At 46.4% G+C, this 22,349-nt stretch overlaps 1 protein-coding gene across 2 annotated transcripts; it reads left to right on the forward strand.

The window, feature by feature from the left end:
• Positions 1-136: 136 nt before the first annotated feature.
• PAQR3 (progestin and adipoQ receptor family member 3) lies at positions 137-22,328 on the forward strand. Of its 2 annotated transcripts, XM_047798721.1 has the most exons (6): positions 137-494; positions 3,986-4,148; positions 8,265-8,420; positions 12,809-13,006; positions 15,534-15,624; positions 19,701-22,328. In XM_047798721.1, exons 1-6 carry the CDS (start codon positions 310-312, stop codon positions 19,841-19,843), a joined length of 936 nt encoding a protein of 311 aa, XP_047654677.1. In that variant the 5' UTR covers positions 137-309; the 3' UTR covers positions 19,844-22,328. The 2 variants fall into 2 exon arrangements, with proteins under 2 accessions (XP_047654677.1, XP_047654678.1); XM_047798722.1 differs by lacking the exon at positions 3,986-4,148 and having other exon boundaries at positions 394-494.
• The last annotated feature ends 21 nt before the right edge of the window (positions 22,329-22,349 follow it).

Below are 22,349 nucleotides of genomic sequence, written 5' to 3' on the forward strand. Positions count from 1 at the left end.
CCCACGGCACCTGCGCGCCCGCCCCGGCCCAGGCCCCGCCCCCCGGTGGCGCCGGCCCAGGCAGGGCCGATGGGCGGGGCCCAGGCAGCGTGCTTACGTCAGAGAGGGTGGCGACGTCGCGGGGCCGCGGGGGCGCTGACGCCGGTGGCCGCTCTGTGCGCGGTACCGGGCCCGGGCAGCTGCGGGGCCGTAGGACCTCGCGCGGCGTCCGCCAGCTCCGGGGCGGGGGCTGCTGCGGCGAAGCCCCCTCCCCGGGGAGGCGGGGCCTGGGCGAGCTTCCCGGCTGGGGAGCGGCGGCGGCCGGGAAGGATGCATCAGAAGCTGCTGAAGAGTGCGCATTACATCGAGTTGGGCAGCTACCAGTACTGGCCCGTCCTGGTTCCCCGCGGCATCCGCCTCTACACCTACGAGCAGATCCCCGTGTCCCTCAAGGACAACCCGTACATCACCGACGGCTACCGGGCCTACCTGCCCTCCAGGCTGTGTATCAAAAGGTAAGGTCTGGCCGCCTCCGCTGGGCGCGCCTGGGGGGCGCGCCGGCGGCCCCTCCTCTTGCACATCCTTTTTGTCTGGTCCGCCTGCTGTTTTCCCCCCTTTTCTCTATGCCCGTCATTTCCTAGCTGCCCCATCCTTTTCATCCCTTCTGCCACCTCTCCTGTCTTGGTATCCTTCCTTCTCCCCGCTGGGGTGCTTGATCCGTGGGACGAAGACTGACAGCAACAGTGGTCATAATCACTAACTCTCCCGTGGCACTTGGCTGTTGATGGAGAGATTTTACATCCTTTATTCCATTCAGTGCTTATCGGGATACATGTTGGAATCCACCCCACTGACGATGGCTGAGCCATACTTGCCCCTGTGTATACCTAAGCTTTGTTTATTTTTAAGGCAGCCCTGTGGAAATTCGGACGTTTGGGGCCAGATAAATGCCTGTATAATAGGAGTAAGTTCACATGGCATATACATATATTATATGTATTACACAATATATATATATATAAAATCAAGGATATATATATATATATATATATATATATATATATAGACACACACATTCATTCATTCATTTAGCGGATACTCTGGAGCCCCTGCTAGGTACCAGGCACCCTACTAGGTCCTGGAAAGAACAGCAGGCATAACTCTTGTTCTTATGGAGCTGTCGAGGTCTAGCCTGGGTGCTAATTACACTATTACATAATAACCGTTGTGAAAAACGCTGTGTGGGAAAGGCTGTTATAGCAAAGAGAGCCTGTAACAGCCACCACCCTCCATTAGAGTGTAAGAAGCGACTTTAAGAAAGGAATTTTTTCATCTAAACTTAAAACTGAGTCCCTTCAAAGCCTGGGTTTAAAAAAACAAAACCGAAAAATCTAGTGTTCTAGTTCTTAGACTAGCTTCCTGTTAGAACTTACAGAAATTAATTGCAGGACCCCACTTGAAGAGAGTTAAGATACAGATGTTGGTTAGCTCTAGGTCCCTGGAGTGACAAAACCCACTGCTGGAATGTGGACTGTTGAATTGCTCGAGCAGTAACCACAGGTCTGCTTCTTGGTCTTTTCAGCATGGTCTTGCCCTGGTTCTTTCGCCCTGCCTGCTTTGAAAGTGCTTTTGGGACTCACAGTCACTCGGTGCCATCACTGTCCATCCCTAAGAGTCTTCAATGGATGGCCCAGGGGCTTCACAGTTTGAATCCTAGGGACTGCTTAACTCCCCATTGCCTCCTTTGTGTAAGTTACTAACAGGGGAAGGCAGAGCTGGGCTCCGTTGTGGGCGTGGAGTTCCACAGAGATAGAGCAGGCAGTGAATTGCCTTCAGGGGTTTTATACCCACCTAGTGGTGGTCCTCTGCATTCTGATACCAGGGTCCAAACCTCAGGGATCAAAGAGTGAAATACAGTGCTTTAGATCTTCAGCTGTTGAGTAAAAAAGACTTGGGTATGCAGATCTGCCACTTAACAGCTATGAGACCATGGACAAAGTTTACCTCTCCCAGCTTTATTTTCCCACTGGTAAATTAAGGGGTAATTACAGTATCTGCTTCAGAAAGTACTAAGGACCAAATGGGATTAGGTATGTCAAATGTTACACAGAGCCTGGCACATAATAAGTACTCAATAAATGATGACTTATTATGGTTGAATTTGAAGGTGAAGTTGGTTGTTGATTTTGACGCCGAGCAGAGTACAGGTCTCACCTCTCACTGAATGAGAGTAGATCAGATCTTCTGTGGAGATACTCTTCCAAGTGCCCTTCCCGCCGGCATGGTCTTTTCCAGGTTCAGCTGTTCCCCTCTCTTGGCTGTCAAGAAAGACAGGACAGATTTGGGATATAGGAGAGGTTTTGTATGTCACAGTTGCTCTGCCAGTACTCTGTTAGTTGGAAGGAACATGCCAAGACTGTGGCTCTCTGCTCAATCAGGTTACACTGGTTTTCCCAAAACGAAAAGTTCAGAGGCAGCAGGCAGTGTGATAATCGCTGTCATAGTGCTGACGTTGGACGTGTTTCCTCCCATTTCTGTGTCTCCCCCCCCAGTAGGAGTAGTTTTTATACTTGAGACTTAACAGGATAAAGCCTGAAATTCACAATACGAGGTCCACTCTATCCGTGATGAGCATCTGTGTGAGACCCTGCTGTGGTTATGACATGGGCAGCTGGCGACTGATGCAGATTCACTATTCGAGTTATGTGTTGGTACTTACTAATAAAGATTCTAAAGCAGCGAAGGTCATAGATTTTAGTTGAAACAAAAGATTAGATTTTCTAGAGAAATGCAAGCAAATTTTAATCTTGAGTCATGATGTCACCTTTCAATAATCCGATGAGTCCTAGCCACAGCTGGAGAAACATCACACAGACTCAAGGAAGGAGCTGGAAGGGACTTGCAGCAGTATCTCATCCAGGGCTCTTGTTTTCGAGATGGAGAAATTGAAGCCAGAGAGGTTAAGTGACTTGCTTATGATTGCAGAGCCAATTGTTGCCCAGCAGGGGAGTGAAGGGACAGGGCACCTCCTGATTCCCGGCCAGTGTGGAACACTCTGCCCTGGCCTGCACCACCAAGACTACCTAAACTCAAACTAGTTAGGGCATACTGAAAGAGGGCAATTAGTACTGCTATTGAAAGTAACCTCCTGGAGTTCCCGTCGTGGCTCAGTGGTTAACGAACCCAACTGGTATCCATGAGGACTCAGGTTCGATCCCTGGCCTCCCTCAGTGGGTTAAGGATTTGGTGTTGCTACAGGTCCGATTCGACCCCTGGACTGGGAACCTCCATATGCCTCGGGTGCAGCCCTAAAAAGACAAAAAAAAAAAAAGTAACCTCCTATTGTTCCTAAAAGAATAAATTCATGCCACCTGGAAACTAGTTTGGTTTCAAAACAAAGTTGTTGCAGCATGCCTATCTTAAAGGGCATTTCCAGTAGACCAATTTGTGTGTATCCTGCTTCTCTCAAGTGCGTTTAACTTTGCGTGTAATGACTACTAAAAAGGTCTTTCACGTTCGTGCCTAACCTTACATCTAGCAGGTTTTCTGATACCTATGACTGAACGTCAGCGTGTGTCAGACTGACTGGCACCCAGTTTTAATCTGCACGTTCATTTTTGTAGACATTTAGCATCTCATCTGAACCAGACACTGTGCTTAGAACAGTGGTGTCATAAAGATGGATGGTGCCAGCCTTCAGGGAGTTGATGAGCTGGAGGATGAGATAGAATTTATATATAAATAACTCCGATGGAGGAAGGAAATGGTAAATGTGGTAGAGGTGAACAAGAAAAAACTGTAAAATCCCAGGATTGATGGAGATGTGGAAAAAAGCTGAAAAATTAAGCTAAATGGTCTATCAAATTTAGAATGACACAGATGGGGTTAAGGGCCTAAAGTGGCAAGTGTTGGATAACCCCCAGTTGTCCCTGACCTTTTAAATGTTGACAGCAAGCGAGCAGAGAATCTGAGCTGCTGGGTTTGTTTGTTTGTTTGTTTTTTCCAGTTTGTTTATTTTATCTAATGAGACGGTTAACATCTGGAGCCATTTGCTGGGTTTCTTTCTCTTCTTCACACTGGGAATCTATGACATGACGTCTGTGTTACCGTCGGCAAGTGCTTCCAGAGAAGATTTTGTAATTTGTTCTATTTGTCTTTTCTGCTTCCAGGTAAGTCATTTCGCAAACACTTTTATGGGTGAGGAGAGCTTTAGTCCGCAAGCTCGGGCAGGGACCTTACTGCACACCCACTGCTTGTTTTCAAGAGCCCCAAATAGCATGTAGGTTAGCTTGTCAACGTCTCCAACAGAAGCACCAAGTCTGCTTTTATGAGAGTGTAATTGGATATTATGAGAACCTATTTGAAATCCAATAAGTTTTCAAGATGGAGAAAATTTCTTTCTTTTTCTTTTTTTCAGACAACTCTGCTCTAAGATTAATACAAGGATAGGAATCGCTGGTTGTACTTTATTTGCTGACTGAAGCAGAAATTATTATCTGCTTAAAACTTGTTTGAGCAGGTGTCTCTTTTCCTGTTTGTATGTCTGTGACTTCTGTGTTTGTTCCCATATCCTCTTAGTTTTAATGTTTTGTGGGTTTTGGTCTTTTCTCTCACCTCAATGTTAATTTCCTTTGGTCCCTTTTCCACTCATCTAGTTTCACATACTTTCACTTTCTCCTCCTCTCTACTACCTGTTGTATTTCGATAGTTCCTCAGCTCTGTCATTTTTTTTCAGGGATCTGTAGAAGTGCCTTTAGGAGTTCCCATCATGGCTTATTCAGTAGGAATAAATCCAGCCAGTGTCCATGAAGATGCAGGTTCGATCTCTGGCCTCACTCAGTGGGTTAAGATCCAGCGTTGCTGTGAGCTTTGGTGTGGGTCGCAGATGCAGCTTAGATCCTGAGTTGCTGTGGCTGTGGTGTAGGCCGGCAGCTACAGCTCCCATTGGTCCCCTAGCCAGGGAACCTCTGTATGCCGCACTGGCACTTGTAGCCCTAAAAAAGAAGCGGGGGGTGGGGTGGGGGGTGTTTCGTTTAATACTTTTTCAAACAGGTAATTCTAGAGAAGAAAAATAATGCAGACCAAAATCTGGTTGACATTTTTTAAATTAAAAAAAAAAATGCATAGAGGACCGAAAAACACAAAAACGGAAAGAAAAAAAATGACCTCGTGCCGCTCTCCTTGCGAGGGGAGGTGTAAGTCGGCTGCGGTGTTTCTTTCATTGTGTTTCACCTTCATCGCTGGTCTCAAAACTCGGGACTTAAATGATCAGGAGACACATGAGGAGCATCTCCACTCTCCTTTTCTTCCAACTTAGTCTCTAGAGTAATATTTAAATTTCTTTTCAGGAACGAATACTTGTGTTTTTTGTGTTATTCTTTGCAAATTATTTTTTAAGTAATTTTTAAAGTATACTCTTTCTCAGGTTTAATTTTTGTCCTGATTGGAGCCTAGAGATCTCTTAGAATCCCTCTCCAGTTTTACCATGAAAATAACTTCTTCCTCGTTAAGTGTGGAGATGCATCTTAGAGACTGCAGTGCTGTTTCTAATCCTCGGTAAAAACAACTGGTTCGCCTTCTGCTGTCAGTTAGGTAGATCCTGTCTCCCTCAAGGATCCCATGTGCTCGCCTTTCCCACAAGGCCTGCCCTTTATCCACCCACCCACAGCTGCTATCCCTTCAGGGAACCCCCTCTAATTTTCATAATGGTTTAAGAAGAGGGTGAATTGCAAAACTGAGACGATGAAATCATTTAAAAATGGAGAAAGCTGAGGCTGGAGAGAGAGGAGCAACGGGATCCCCAGGTTGGTTATCCTGGCCAGCGCCCCCTGGTAGCGGTCGTGCTGCGGTCATCTGTCTGTCTCGACCGAGTTCTAATCCACAGCAGGGAACTGCCCAGGAAACGGAGTGTATTCAGTATGTCAGATACTTCTCAGCCAGTTTTTACAGCAACCCTAACAACACATCCCTTTTCACACAAAACAACACAAGTTAACTTTGCTGAAACTCGGATGTTCTCCAGAAACACTGCATATTTTATATTTTACTTTCTTTCTTTCTTTTTTGTCTCTTCTAGGGCCGCACCCGTGGCATATGGAGGTTCCCAGGCTAGGGGTCTAATTGGAGCTACAGCTGCCAGCCTACCCCACAGCCACAGCAACGCCAGATCTAAGCAGTGTCTGCGACCTACGCCACAGCTCACGGCAACCCTGGACCCTTAACCCACGGAGTGAGGCCAGGGGTCAGACTCGCATCCTCATGGTTCCTAGTCAGAGTCATTAACCGCTGAGCCACGATGGGATCACCTGTGTATTTTACTTTCCTCTTGATTCTGTAGTTTTACTCTTTCCTCTTTTATTTTCCTTCTCAATGAAATCAGCTTTATTATTGTTTCTTATTCTTACTGTCAGATGGTAGAAATTCAAGCAAACAAAAAAGCGTTTGGAAGAAAGTGAACGTCAGTGGAAATTCCACGTCCCCATTTGACATTTGGGTCGTGGTTCCTCCCGAAGTTTGTGCAGACACAACTCCATCACACCCGCCTGCCTGTCTCCCTCTTCTGCAGCTTCGGGGCAGCTCTGCTTGCTGTTTCGTGTCACTCAGCACAGTGACGATGGGAATCTTTCCCTGTCAGTGAAAATATGCATCTGGATGTTCTCTGGTTTTACTTTGTTTTATCTCAAGGATAATCCGAGGAAAAAAACAAAATAAAAAACTCCTGCTGCTTCGAGTTAGATTTAATGGGGTCAGTAAACTCTGACTTGTAGCTTAGTAACCAACCAATAAATAACCAACCAATAAATAGGTGGCGGCTGGAGAAACGAGATCAGATCGTGGCTAGAAACCGTGTTTTGAGTCTTGACGCCGAGGCCTTGGGGACTGACAGGGCTGTTTACTGGCCGGACTATGGAATAGCTAGAGAACTTCATCTGTCCATTCCCCCACCCCCGCACTGTCCCTGGCTTTGTATAGGCTCTAGTCGTTGCTTCCCAAGGCTGTTGCTGTGACCTCTCATCGCAGCCTTTCTCTAAGGGTGCACTTAGGATCTTGGGTAGCAGCATCACACACAGCCCATACCGTTAAAGTCACGCTCCTCCATGTGCGGGCCCCATCATCACCACACCCTCCGGAGAGCCGCGGGACGTTTCTTAACGGTCCTGTGCTGCTCAGCATGCTGCTTCTCCTGTGGGCTCTCCAGTGAGCCCGTGGGCCTTTATTTATGTCCTCGATGAATGCCACGCCCACTTAGGGTCCCGCGCAGGTGGCAGCCCTTCTCTGAGGTAAGAAGCTCTCCTCCTCCTGCTCTTCCCACCCCTCGGGCGCACAAATGCACTCGGGGATCTGGGACCCTCCCTCCCTTGTTTTCTAACGGGGCTCTGCACTGACTTTTCCTCTGATTCTTCCTGCATCACCATTTGTTTACTTGTTTCAGAAACATCTCTTTGAGAGTAGAAGGTTCCTCTTTGTACACCCAGTGCGTGACACACAGCGGGTGTTCAGTGGCTGGAGGGAGCTCAGCTGTAGAAACCTTATCAGTCTTCAGAACAGCTGATTTAATCAGATGAGTCTGATTCTCAATGTAGCAACATAAAAAGTCAGCCTAAGTCATAATTATTTTTCCTTGAATGCAGCAAAGCCATGTTTAACTTAACAGTAAACTCTCTACGATGAACTCTCATACAGACCTGAAAAGTCTTAAATGAAAAAAAAGTAAATATCAGGACAGACGATAAGTTTTCATTTGATTAGTCTAAAAAGGTATGTATCCTGCGTTCCTGTGGGTTTGTGTGTATAGACTTCTGCATCACAGGTGTTTGACATGTTCATTGAAACTGTCTAGAGTGACGTTAAAAATGTTATCAGTGGCTGCCACTAGGGAATAGATTGAGAGGGGCTTTTTTTTTTAACACATACAAGTCCTTATTTGATTTATTTTTAAGGATATGTGTTACTTCCATAATTAGTTTTAAAAAGGAAACTTATTTGTGGATCAGAATAAACTTCAGTAGATTTCCTTCTACTCAGCTATTCATTTAGATTTTTCACATGATAAGACGGCTGGCATTTTAGGTTTCGCTCTTTATGACTGTTGTGCCCATTTGAGCCCTGAGGAAGCAGGCTCAAGGAAATGGCTTAGGGTCAGGCCCGGAGCTGGGGCCCAAGTCCAGGCCTGTTTGGCTGAGAAGCCTGGGCTTTTGCTCTGACCGCTCCCTCAAAGGTCATGCGCTAGCTGCGTCAGGTTTTTTGTTGTTTCACTTCGCTAAGATTTGTTTTCTTTTCCATAGGTCTGTATGCTTTGCTCTGTGGGCTATCATCTTTTTTCCTGCCATCGATCAGAGAAAACCTGTCGAAGATGGATGGCACTAGATTATGCAGGAATTTCTGTTGGAATACTGGGCTGCTATGTCTCTGGAGTATTTTATGCATTTTATTGCAATAATGTAAGTAACTTAAAACATTTTATATTCTGCCTTTCGTGTAGGGCCTGGCTTTTCTTGTCAAGGATCCCTTGAATTAATGAATAAGCGTGTAATTAGTTAACCTAGAGAAGAGACAGAAAAGCCTGCGGAGGCATAAACTCACTTTTCGAGAGAGCCCTGTGGTCCCTAGTGTCTATTATCAGTCCCTACTCACTTTACTCATTTTCCATGGGAAAAGAACATACGGAGAGAGAGGCATTTTCTGGAACTTAGCATAAACGTGAAATTGCTACTGTTTCCCGCCTAGTCCGCATAGCTGTGTGATGCCTCAGATGCACATTACATGTCTTTTATTGCTGTGTTTATAGAGTTGAAGTTGAAGTTAGCACTTGCTAAAGTGAGGAAGCTGGCTACTGTGTCCCCTTTTCCCTTCTCGTCCTTGGCCCCTCTCTCTGTGAGTGTGTTGCCCCGTATTCTTAGACGAGAAGGATGTCTTCCTTCCCTCAGTCTTACCTTGGAGCAGGCCTAAGACAGGCCACCACGTGGGTGGTGAGTGTCTTTAACAAACGCGTGCCTATTCTGAGTTCTGGGTTTTTTTAAATAGTTATTTCCCACATACAATTTTTTTTTTCTACTGTACCGCATGGTGACCCAGTCACACATACATGTACATGTTCTTTTTCCTCCCATTATCAGGCTCCATCATAAGTGACCAGACATAGTTCTCAGTGCTACACAGCAGAATCTCATTGCTCATCCATTCCAAAGGCAATAGCTTATATCTGTTAACTCCAAGCTCCCAGCCACCCCACTCCCTCTCCTTCCCCCTTGGCAACCGCAGGTCTATTCTCCAAGTCCATGATTTTCTTTTCTATGGAAAGGTTCCCTTGTGCCGTATATTAGATTCCAGATAGAAGTGACATCATATGGTATTTGTCTTTCTCTTTCTGACTTAACTTCACTCAGCATGAGAGTCTCTAGTTCCATCCATGTTGCTGCAAATGGCATTATTTTGTTTTGTTTTTTTTTTATGGCTGAGTAGTATTCCATTGTGTATATATATTCTGAGTTCTAGATCACACTGCTTTCTGACCCTAAAGTTACAAAAGTCGGTTTTTGCCTGGTGCAAATCAGCATTTGAAACATTGTGGTCAGGTTATCCAGCAGCTGGTTTAAATATGTTGAGCAGCTGAACTACCTCCTCACTTCTTATCTCAGCCAAGAGGGCCAGCTGACTCCTCCCGTGGGCTCACGACATTCGCAGCGTCCCCGCCCCCCTCACTCTCTTCCTCTCCTGCTCCCCTCCATGCCCTTTCTTTCCCCTTCTGTATTTCCAGTTCCTTCCCCTTCAGAGCCAGGACAGAGCTGCTCTCCCAGAAGCAGTGTACCTACCAGTCACTTGCAGCCCTCGCCCCAGCACTGGAGCCTGTCCTGCTGAGCCCATCCTGCGGAGCAGGTGGTCCTTATTTGTCCCCAGCCTTCACTCCTTGGGGGGACTGGCGGCAGTGCAGCCCTGACTGTTGGGAATTCTTAGGTAGGACCTTCGTTGCTATACAATAATAGAAAAAACTGTCCCCACTGCTGGAGTGTAAAATGAGCAAAGCAAAAAATCATAGATTTGGTTTGACTGTAAGAGCGTTATTAATTTTAGCCACTTATATATGAGCCATTTGCTTTTTAGGCCTGATTACTTTGGAAGATAAGCATAAAGTTAAATATATACATAATTTACTTGTGAATTGATTCATTTATATCTGTTCATCTTTCACAACTTATTCATTTTGCAGAAAACTCTTTACATCTTTTGGAGTTCCTGTCTTGGTGCAGCAGAAACGAATCCGATTAGGAACCATGAGGTTGCAGGTTCGATCCCTGGCCTCAATCAGTGGGTTAAGGATCTGGCGTTGTCGTGAGCTGTGGTGTAGATCGCAGATGCGGCTCAGATCTGGCATTGCTGTGGCTGTGGTGTAGGCCAGCGGCTACAACTCCAATTAGACCCCTAGCCTGGGAATCTCCATGTGCTGTGGGTGCAGCCCTAAAAAGACAAAAGACAGAAAAAAAAAACAAAAAAACTCTCTACATCTTTTAAAAAAATAGGAATTTAGGCGTAGTCATGAAATTAAATTGTTTTTGCTTATCTTATTCTATATTTTCCTGAAATGTGTTTTTTGTTTACCTCTTCCCAAATGTATCTGAGTATCAGAGAGTAGGGGGATACTTTGTAAATCTTTTCTCAGGAAAACTGAAATCCGAGGTAAAGAGAAAAGAAAACTATTAGAGGTAATACAGTCCATGATCATTTAAAGGAAAAATTTTCTTCCCTCAGGTACCTAATCATTTTCAAATCTTCCGTAGCCGTAGTGGCTTTGTACCTTTTAAGGAACACAGGCTTCTTTGAGACTGAGATTGAAAACTGTGGACCCTCCTTCCCAGATAATGTGTGTTGTTGGGGCACAAACTGACCGATTATTTTGACATATAAATTTCAGGAAGTATAGTGGTCCCAGAGAAGTGCCTGGAGCCCAGGCTGAGAGCTCTGTCCGAGGTGATGCTAACTTTTGAGCTTCAAGACCAGCTTTTCAACCACTCATTGAGATACTTAAATATTCTGTAAGTCCTTCAAACTTGATACATTTTTGGAGTTCCTGCTGTGGCTCAGTGGAAACGAATCTGACTAGTATCCATGAGGATGCAGGTTTGATGCCTGGTCTCGATCAGCGGGTTAAGGATCCAGTGTTGCTGTGAGCTGTAGTGTAGGTCACAGATGCAGCTCAGATCCTGTGTTGCTGTGGCTGTGGCGTAGGCCAGCGGCCCCCTACCTTGGGAACCTCCATATGCCGCAGGTGCAGCCCTAAAACAAAACTCTAATTGGACCTACAGCTGCCAGCCTGCAACACGCCATAGCAACACCAGATCCGAGCTGCGTCTGTGACCTACATCACAGCTCACGGCAACGCCAGGTCCGCAACCCACCAAGCAAGGCCAGGGATCGAACCCACAACCTCATGGTTCCTAGTCGGATTCGTTAACCACTGAGCCACGACGGGAACTCCCTTGATATATTTTTAAAAGAACATTCTTCCTTGCTTCCCCATTCTCTCCCCTACACACACGCACACACACAGTCTCTCTCTCCCCCCCCCCCTCCCTCTCCCTCCCTCTCCCTCTCTCTCTGTCTCTCTCTCTCCCTGGATCATCTTTGTTCATTTGCTCCTTAGTAAAAGCCACTTGTGTGGCCTTTCATACAAGTAACAGCTGAGCCATCCTCGGCTGCCTTCTCACACATCTAGTCAAGCATGAAGACTTTAATTTATTTCCAAAGCGTCTCCTGAATACGTTGTTCACATCTATCTTCCTTGTTCAACAAGAGTACAAGCTCCTAATTTCTCCCTGAATCACTCTTTCTCTTAATCTTCTGGCTGGCTTCCTGTCACCTCTTCTTTTTTAAAACACTGATGTCAGGGTTTTCATTCTAATGAGTCTGTCTGGAAAACAACCATGTCATCTGCTTCTTCAAGAGCTCTCCATTCCCCGATCCCTAGTCTGCCTTTCAGCCTCACTTCCCAGACCCCCCTACTCCAGGGGCTGATCCTTTTCCTTGAGGGCGCCCTCCTCCCAGAAAGTCTTCTGTGTTCCTCAGGACCCAGCTTAGATGTCATTTCTTCTGTGAAGCATTTTCTAGCTGCACCAGATACCAGTTGCTTGCTCTTCTGTGGTTCTGTAGCATTGTTCATAACTCGATGACGGTACTTATCATTAGATGATAACTGTTTGTTTTTGTGTCTGCCCCCGTAATAGCTGTGCGCCCACCCGCTGAGAGAGCTCACGTCATAGTCATCTTTGTTTCCGCAGGACTTAAATTGCCCCTGGCATGCGATAGATACTCAGGGAGGCTTTTGTATGAACACATGTGTTCTTTACCAGCTCATTTGGGGATCTGGTTTATCATCCTAAGAAACCCAACAGCTGTATGCAACATGCCTTGTTTTAAGGAAGGAAGGTGATCATGTTTGGAAATGAAAATGCCAAATAGAATTTGGAATGTGTAATGTAGAAGCCAAAATTAGAAATTACTCTTTTCCTTCCCTTACTGTTTTTATTTTATTTATTTTATTTTATTTTATTTTTATTTTATTTGCTTTTTAGGGCCACACTCTCAGCAGTAGGGGTCTAATCAGAGCTACGGCTGCCGGCCTACAACCACAGCCACAGCCACAGCCTCGCTAGCTCGGAGCCTCGTCTGCAACCTGCACCACAGCTCATGGCAACACTGGCTCTTTAACCCCTGCGCGAGGCCAGGGATCGCACCACAATCTCGTGGTTCCTAGTCAAATTCGTTGCCACTGCGCCGTGGTGGGAACTCCCCTTACTGTCATTAACCATTGCAATTGGGTTTCCTTGCATTCCAGTACTGGCGGCAGGTGTACTTGATCACAGTGCTGGCTATGATCCTGGCGGTGTTCTTTGCGCAGATTCACCCCAATTACCTCACCCAGCAGTGGCAGAGGCTCCGTTCTGTCATCTTTTGTTCTGTTTCGGGATACGGAGTGATCCCTACTCTTCACTGGGTTTGGCTCAATGGAGGCGTCGGGGCTCCTATTGTGCAGGTGGGTTCAATGTGCTCAGTATGTGTCATGGTTGGGTTTTGTTTTGTTTTGTTTTGTTGCCCTTTCGATTTTACTCCTTTGGGTAAAGTAGTACAGTCAGGCCGCGGGGGCAGGTCTCTGTCATCTGAGAGCACAGTTGTGACTGTGTAACAATGCTTACAAATAAACACACCTCCTCTGCGGGGACGGAACTCTAACCGCTTTTTCTGCTGTGGTGTAGTTCTGTGAAGTGATGCGTTCTTAGTTCTCTTGCTGCCACCCTTAGCGTGTAAACAGCCGAGTCCTCACTGTGGAGGACGCCGCCCACCGTCCAGCTTTGTCAGCCAGGGCGGGGCGGGGCCGGGGATAACAACGCAAAGGAGCAAGGGGGGCAGCTGCTTCCTCTGTGTGTGCGTGTGTGGAGGAGGAAGCGTGCGAAGGAGTTCTTCCTGGACCTGTGGAGTCTGAGGTGCCCCTGGGATGCAGAGGTGGAGATGGGGTCCGGACTTAGCTCAGAGCCTGAGGCCCGTGATGGACACCTGAAAGCCGTTACTGTCTGGGTGGCTGGAGCCATGCAGGTGTTCCTCCCAGCAAGGAAAATGTATTGGAAAAAGGAAAGAAGCACTGTTACAGTCAGAAAACGTGGGGGGATAGTGGGAGTACCTCAGAAAGACCCTCAGTGAGAATTCCTCGGCATTCTTGAGAAGGAGATTAGAAGTAAGACTTAAGTTCTTAGAGATTCATATAAAAATGCTTTCACTGGGTGCTAGAGAGTAAACTTGAGAATTTTTAACATAAGCAATTATGCCGAGAAATGAAATCACACATACTTGTTGCAGTGGCCACGTTGGAAAATGGGGATTTGAATGGAGGTTTTATTCAAAATAATTATTTTTTGGAAGAAGCAGGACTAGTAGAAGGCTTGTATAGACTTGCATGAAGTTGGCAACAACTTCACGGTCGGAAGCATCTGAATATCAAACTAAAGAGAGAGGAGGTTGGAGTTCCCGTCGTGGCTCAGTGGTTAACAAATCCAACTAGGAACCATGAGGTTGCGGGTTCGGTCCCTGCCCTTGCTCAGTGGGTTAACGATCCGGCGTTGCCCTGAGCTGTGGTGTAGGTTGCAGACGCGGCTCGGATCCCACGTTGCTGTGGCTCAGGCGTAGGCTTGGCAGCTACAGCTCCGATTCGACCCCTAGCCTGGGAACCTCCATGTGCTGCGGGAGTGGCCCAAGAAATGGCAAAAAGAAAAAAGAGAGAGAGGAGGCGATTAGTGAGTGGAGTGATTATGATCTGGCCATGCTGCCAATTTGAGGACAAGGTGACGCTTCCTTTGTAACAGTCGGAAATGGGGAGAAAGGTGAGAGAGGAGTGCTGAGTAAGTTCCCTGATTCCGGTATCTGTGAAAACATGATTTTTATCGTGTTTTGATGCCCTGAAAATAAGTAGAAAATAGAGCAGGGAACTGCCCCTCCAGACTTCATCCTAACCGAAAAGGAACAGCTAATTATTGACAGAGAAGTGAGTGAAATTTGGGGAGAGGGAAACATATCCTTTTAAGCTTTATCGTAACAAAGAAAGAGGACCAGACCCATTAAGCCAGTTCATTTTAGAGAAATTCAGAGGGAAAAAAAGAAAGAAAGAACATTTCTGTGTTCAGAAATCTTCAAATAGAAATAAGGCCTAGGAAGACAGTGATTCCTAAGATGCAAGTCTGATGTCACAGATGATTTCAGTGTAGCAATAAAGGGATACTTTTAGGTAAATTCTCTAGTAAGCTCTGCTTTTAAAGAGCTGGAGAGGGAGGCACTTAACCAAAGATGAAAAGCTCCAAAGAGCTGAACCTGGGCGGTCGGCTGGAGTCGCATCGTGGAATGTGTAAGAAATCGGAGGTTGATTCCTCTGAGGAGACAGTATTTAGGGCAGGGGCTGATTCTCAAATATTTGTAGAAAGAAGAGGAGTAATTTGTCTTTATTTCTTAAATGACTTCTTGGTAAGTTAGGTTTATAACCAGATTTAGGAAGAGTATGTATAAGTTCGAGCTGGCTGATCTCCTTAGAGCAGGGAAAAGCTTTCCAGGAGAGCGGTGAGAGTATCGTAGTGTTGAGAAGGCCATGTATCTGGGCGGTGGGACAGATTGCATGGTTGGACCAAGCCTCTTGGGTCTTTTCCAGCCTCGAGTCCCTTTTCAGTCCCTTTACCTGCTCAGCTGGTCCCTCCATTCCCACACGCGTCCCCGATGCGCCTGTGCTGTCGATGGGGCTGGGTGCCCTGCGGATGTCACACTGTGGGAGCTCTGGGTGCTGTGGCTCCCTGGACTTGAAGGCAGTCTCTGGGTTCCCTCCTGTGGGTGCTTCCTCAGGACCGAGAGCAGGCTTTCTGTTACTGGAGGCGGTCTGCAAAACCAATTCGGATTTAACAGACGTAACCCCCACCTGTAAATTCTAATTCCGCACATCAAAGAAGTCTGTGGATTAGACTTGCAGTAAATTCGAAATTCAGTCGCCGTAGGGAGACCTGTGAAACACGCCGTGTGTTGCTTTTCAGGACTTCGCGCCCCGTGTGCTCGTGATGTATGTGATTGCTGTCCTCGCGTTCCTGTTCTACGTCTCCAAGGTTCCGGAAAGGTACTTTCCAGGTAGGCATGGCTTCTGCCGTGGCCGGGTTCCTTATTCTGACGGTATGGTGGAGGTATGTGTTTCAGAGCGTCAAAACTGCGGATTATTTTCTCAGTATCATTGGTTATAGACTGGTGCTTCTCTCCTCAGCTCTTCTCTAGATCCCTAACTTTCGAATGGCTTCCACAGACTTTCTTTCACTGTCACACTGTGGGTCGAGCCAGTAGATAGAATTATCACCATTTCACCATCGTGAATGCCTGACAAAGCTGGGGGTCTGCTGACTCCCAGCCACTCCTTTTTTGTGGGGCCCTCGTTAGCACTTACCATTTGCTTCTTTGTGTATCAGCTTATGCTTTCAAATGAGTTTATGTATGCAGAGACCCGTAAAACAAACGAGAAGCAGAGGCTGATGAAGAGGGGCCAGGTTCAGGGTTACGTCACAGTATACCTCCTGTAAGTTTCTATGCAGTAGATAAAGCCCATCAGTCTGGCTTTCAGCTCCCTGGTGCCCAGGGGTAAGAAGAAAATAATATGAGTTAAGGCTCGTGGTGTCCCCAAGATATCCCCACGCCTGAAGCTTAAGAAAAGGACCCATCTCCCTGCTTCTTCGGCCCAGAGAAAAACCATCTTCTGATGGGGGATGAGGAAGAGGACCCTGGGGGAGGGCACCAGTGCTCCCCACGCCGTGTACTAGCTTGAGTGGGAGCTTCGGCCCCAGGGTCGGACAGCATGGGTTCAGATCCCCCTCACTTGCTACACGAGTGAAACCTTCTCCGCTCGGCTTCCTCCTCTGAAACACGAAGATGACACTTTTCTCTCCCGGGTGGTTGTGCAGGTTAGATGGGAACATGCACCTGAAACATGCAGCACAGCTCCTCCCAAGCAGCGAGCACTCGGGAGGGCTTAGCAGTTGCTACTGCGATGCCCTCAGCCCACTTCGCAGATGGCGTCTGTGGCTCACTGAGGGGCCCAGTGATGCGAGTCCAGGGGGGCTTTGGCTCGAGTCAAGAGTCAGAGATGGAGCAGCAGTCTTTGGGTCTGGGGGCTGCAAGTAGGGGAGCAGTTTCGGTTCAGATGGCAGGTTGTCCTCCCTCCCCCCGGGAGAAGAATCTCCTCCACAGCGAGTCCTAGATAGGACTGTGCCCCTCGCCACGAGTGTTGGTAGAGAAGAAGGGCCGAGACACCTCGAACTGGAGAACCTCAGAAGGCAGGCTTTCCTCTGTGCACGTGGGTTTCACCACGGCGTCAAAAGTCAGACTGGAATATACGGCGAAGAACCTGGGCGTCAGCAGCTTCCGTGGCGGCACCGCGGACGGGACTGGCAGCCGGGAGGGTGCGGTTCCATCCCTGGCCTCGCTGGGTCGGGGCTCCGGCCTTGCCCTGAGCTGCGGTGCGGGTCGCAGACACGGCTTGTGTCCCCCGATGCCGTGGCTGTGGCGGAGGCCGGCAGCTGTGGCTCCGATGGGACCCCTGGCCTGGGGGCCTCCCCGCGCTGTGGGCATGGCCCTCAAAAGCCGGAAAAAAGAGGAAGCTGGGTGTAAAGGCCAGGATTTGGAAACACGAGCAGCGCATGTGCCCGAGTCGAAGACCACCCGGACTCCGGGCAGGGCCAGGCCTTCCCTCAGAAAACAGTTCTAGGGAAGTATATTTTTTATCACTTTGTTAATATTTTATTTTTAATTTCTTCATCATCAGTACATGTGGAAAATCAAGAATGAAAGTTCTCTGCACTCTGTGTGGAGATTATGGCCGTAGTGTTTTTACGCCTTAAAATATTCAAATCAGAACTCCCAGCTGTCTAGTATAAGACACCCATACAAGGTCAAAAGCTGGTAACTTGACGTTCCTCAAGACGAACTTGCCGAAAAGCACATGCCCCGTGTGGCCGACCGAGTAGAGGTACAGGTACATTTGAGCAGCAGAGATGCGAGACCGTAAGAAGTGCCAGGGCATCTCAGAGCAAAGTGAGGGTCACAGGGGTTCCTGGATGCTCGGCTTGGAACCCTTGGCTGGCCAGTCCTCATTTCCTGCCCGGCTCGAAAGAGAAACATGCTGTAGTGGTGGCGAGATGGTGAATGAATACGGTGAAACCAACACAGTTCATCCTTGGAGTTCCTGGGCGGCTTAGCAAATTAAAGACCTAACGTGGTCTCCATGAGGATGTGGGTTCGATCCCTGACCTCACTCAGTGGGATAAGGATTCGGGATTGCCACAAGCTATGGCATAGATCGCAGATGTGGCTCGGATCCAGCATTGCTGTGGCTGTGGTGTAGGCTGCAGCTGCAGCTTGGATTCAACCCCTAGCCCGGGAACTTACATATACAGCAGGTGCAGCCATTAAAAAAACAAAAACAAACAAAAAAACCTAAAGAATTTACTTTCAGCCCAGATTAAATTGTTTTAAATATAGGAGTTCCCATCATGGCACATCGAAAATGAATCCAACTAGGAACCATGAGGTTGTGGCTTCGATCCTTGGCCTCGATCAATGGGTTAAGGAACCGGCGTTGCCATGAGCTGTGGTGTAGGTCGCAGACGCAGCTTGGATCTGGCATTGCTGTGGCTGTGGCTGTGGCGTATGCTGGCAGCTACAGCTCCGATTCAACCCCTAGCCTGGGAACTTCCGCATGCCTTGGGTGCAGCCCTAAAAAGCAAAAAATTAAAAAATAAAATAAGTAAATATATAAACATGATATTTGATGGGTTCAGGGATCTCCAGGATGTCCACGGACAGAGCTCAATGGATCTGTGATACTCGTGTTACAATTAATAAGTTTTCTTTATAATACTCAGTATTTTATGTTTTTAAAAATGAGTCTGTGAGCTTCACTAGGCTGTCAAAGGGTTCCATGGCACCAAAAAAAGGCTAAGAACCTCCACAGAAAGAATTCCGTTGACTTAAACTTTAAAACTTACACGCCGTATGATTATTCTTCTTGGTAAGAAAAGACAGAGAAGGTTTTTATTATGTGACCAGAGAAGCACCATAAGTGAGGAAAAGTTATTTACATTTAGGTTTCCATAGCTCTACATTTTATTTACTTTGTTATTTTTCAGGATGCTTTCCACATGTTAGTTATTTAATCTCCTTGGAATTTAAACTTTAACCACAAAGAGAAATTAAGTAATTCTCCTAAATTGTATATGAACTAATCAGCCTTGATTAATTAGCCTATTACTAATTACATTTTGTAAATTGTTCCAGTAGTCTGATAGCACAAGATTCAGATCTGAGCTTTTTTCTTATACATCTGCTTAAATGAAAAGTGCAGGAGTTCCCTGATTGCCTGGTGGTTAAGGATCCAGTGTTGTCAGTGCTGTGGCTCAGAGTCCATCCCTGGCCTAGGAATTTATGCATGCCGTGAGCGTGGCCAAAAAAGTAACTTTAAAAATTTTTTTTTAAGTTTTTAAAGACTACAGAGAAAACCAACAAAGAATTTTGGAATTCCCATTGGGGCTCAGCAGGTTAAAGACCCGCTGTTGTCTCTGTGGGGATGTGGGTTCAATCCCTGGCCTCACTCAGTAGGTTAAGGATTCGGCCTTACCACAAGCTGTGGCGTAGGTTGCAGGTGTGGCTCCAAATTGACCCCTAGGCAGGGAAATTCCATATGCTGCAGGTGCAGCCATACAAAGAAAAAAAAAAAAAGTGCTTTAAGCGGAATGATACCCAAATACAACCAAGTTTCTGCTTCATACCCAACTCACTCTGTGATGTGTAGCACTAATTTCCTTAGCTTCTGTCATGTAATGTCTTTTCTTCCCCGGGCGTATGAGTTGATTTGTGGGAGACAAAAGGTCAAATACCTGAAATTAACCAAGTCTTGATTTTGAAAAGCCGTTTGGAATAGTATTTCTAAAGTTCCCCAGTATACTTAATGAATAACACCTTAAAGTCAGACTCAGATATGAACTGGTCTTTGTTTTAGAAACTTTGGGTCCGAATGACTCTCCAGTCAGTCTCCAGGTACTCTGAGGCTGCCGAAGTCTTTTTGCTGCTGAGTCATATTTCCAAGGCTAGAGGTGGAAATGTATTTTCCTTTTAATGTCCAAACATTACAATCGATATTCTTTGCTCTCCACCTCCCCTTGCAGGCCAGCTGAACTACCTCGGATCAAGCCACCAAATATGGCACATCCTTGCGGTCGTGATGTTATACTGGTGGCATCAGTCAACAGTGTATGTCATGCAGTACAGACATAGCAAGCCTTGCCCTGACTACGTGTCGCGTTTGTGAATTCAGGTATGGCCCCTGGTGTCTTCAGTCGTTAAGCAATAGGTAACGGGGAGTTGTGTGCCCCGCTGTTTCTAAGGTTCCCAGCAGCCTTTCCTTTCCTCCCTGGTTTGCTGTGTATATCATGCGTACTTCAGAAAAATGGAACAGCATCCTTGGGGGTCTGTAATAGTTCCTGCTTTCTGGGCCCTGAACACTGCTGACTGCGGCTGGAACAGAAAGCGACGTTTCGTCGGCGTGCGTGGGAAACACCTGAAGCGCAGGGGCGGCCGGGGTGGGGGGGGGGGGGCGGGGGGTGTCGTCCTTTGGCCGGACACCAGCTCGATTGCCTTCGGCCGGGCTCGCGCCGCTGCAGCGTGGAGCCGACCTGTGCGATTTCTCCGCCCGAAGGCGCTTCGAGCGCAAGGCCAGGTTCCGGCGCCTCATCAAGGCAGGCGTTGCCGTAGCCTGTGCCTGGCGCGAGCCAATGGCGACGGGGAGCCCTCGCGCTGTACATGGACGGTTCGTGAGACACCCGCGCGTGAGATATTACTTCCTTCGGCTGTAGGGTCTCTTCTGCCCAGGAACGTTGGGGTTTTAGTTTGCTAGAACAAAACGTTTAAACTTCCTCTCCTTTAAGTTGAGAGAGGCATTGAGAAAGGGAAAAGGGCTTGTATTGTCATTTGCCATCAGATAAAAATCGTATTAAAAACTGACTACATGACTGGGTCCCAAATTCTGGGGCTAATAACCAAGTGAGAGGCCATTTGGGCTTTTCAATTTCAAATAACATTATTTAATTCCATATAAGAATTGAACTCTTGCCAGCAGATGGCAGATTTTTGGTCCCCAAATTCCTATAATGGAAGATTTTTCACCTCTCTGAGTTTGCAGTCTTAAATTTCCTGATGGTGGGGGTTCCCAGGTACATGGGTGCTACTTTCAAGGCCATAGAATCCAGGTGGCCCACCAGTTCCTGACCCTGAAATGAACCTTAAGCCTTAGAACAGTCACGCAGCTGCCCCGTTTGATGACACGATGGCTCGCCTGTGCTCTAGTCTTGCTGCTTAAGCCCGTGGTAGCCTTTTACTGAAAGCGCACAGCATTGCTAGGCACTGTCGAAGATTTGGGCCTGACCCTTCAGTGTATATTTAAAAGCAGATCTCACTGCCCTGTCACGCAACAGAGCGCGCTTGTCCTCTGGTCTCTTCATGTGCGTGAGCTCAACGCCATGAGGCAGCCACCCATCAAAACAGGTTGTTTCTCGGAACATAAAATATTACCCACGTTTCCTAATGGGTTGACATGAACTGCTTTAAGCACCGGTGTATCTTCAGAACATTGAAATTCCTAAATATCAGAAGGTGTTGATTGATGGTGGAGTTTACTCCCCAAATGCCATCTGAACGCCTGATGTTTGCAATGCTATTTAATGTGCCTCAGTTTATGCAACTGTAAAAACTTGTTTTTTGAATATAAATTCCCCTCGCTCGTATCTCAGCAAGGAGCATTCTCCGCTGGTAGGCTAAGTGCACCCCATATTGTACCCATTGTTACGATAGAACTCCACTTTGAAATGGCCATTTTACCTCATAAGACCAGAAATTTGATTCATATGCAAGTGATGGGAGATTTTGGTGGAAAGATAACAGGATATATTTCCCCTAAAGCATCCCTCACTGGCTTACATGACACCATTGCTTTTAAATAGATATTTTGGCCAAATGGAATACACTGAGTAGTTACAATACATTTAAAACTGAGGGAGAAGTCTAGTTATTTTAGGTCTGGCACCGAAGTTTCACTTTAATTTTTAAAAACAGTCCTTTTTTTAGAGTATATGCATTATTTAATACTTGTCATCTGAATAGATAGACCATACTTTTAGACTGTCTTTTGACTTTAAAAAGCATACAGGTCTGACTATAAGGAGAATTAAATTTTCCATGTAAACACTTCATCTCTTTATGAACATATTGAATATTGTAAGAAAGCTCTTTCATTTTTATCTTTAATGTGCTTATTATAACATAGGGAATGAATGAATGTGGATTGCTGTCAACTATAAACACTTCTGTTTATCAGCATTTATTGACCACCTACTGTGTGCACATCACTACTGATACCAATTTTTAGGACATTGTTAACATTAAAGGATAACCACTTAAAAATCGCCTCTGAATCTGAGCCTTGTAATAATGTGTATTTATTTTCACTTTGTAGATTTATTAAAATAAGATTATTCAGCTTCAGTCTAAGCCTGGTTTTAATTTTAACAATGTGTAAATTATAAAAGCTCTACCTGCAGACTTTACGAATACATTTGGTTGTTTCAAGTTGTCTATAGTGATTTATAAGGTTGTAGTTAACTCACTGAAGAGAATTATCTTTCTATACAAAGCCATTTTCAGTAGCAACAGTGCTTGTCTTTTTCCTTCTACTGAGTGCGATTCAGTAAGCTGCACGGCACGACGTGTGCGATGTAAATAAACTGGGTTTATTAAATATATTAAGTGCTGCTCGTCATTCT

The sequence above is a fragment of the Phacochoerus africanus genome, chromosome 10 (assembly GCF_016906955.1).
Source record: "Phacochoerus africanus isolate WHEZ1 chromosome 10, ROS_Pafr_v1, whole genome shotgun sequence".
In the NCBI taxonomy this organism is placed as follows: Eukaryota; Metazoa; Chordata; class Mammalia; order Artiodactyla; family Suidae; genus Phacochoerus; species Phacochoerus africanus.

Bases quoted from the DNA above. Each gene is read 5' to 3' on its own strand.
- PAQR3 (XM_047798721.1), top strand. From the start codon at position 310: ATGCATCAGAAGCTGCTGAAGAGTGCGCATTACATCGAGTTGGGCAGC. The intron at 13,007-15,533 runs GTGGGTTCAATG...GTTGCTTTTCAG, and splicing joins TCGGGGCTCCTATTGTGCAG to GACTTCGCGCCCCGTGTGCT. The intron at 15,625-19,700 runs GTAGGCATGGCT...CTCCCCTTGCAG, and splicing joins TCCGGAAAGGTACTTTCCAG to GCCAGCTGAACTACCTCGGA.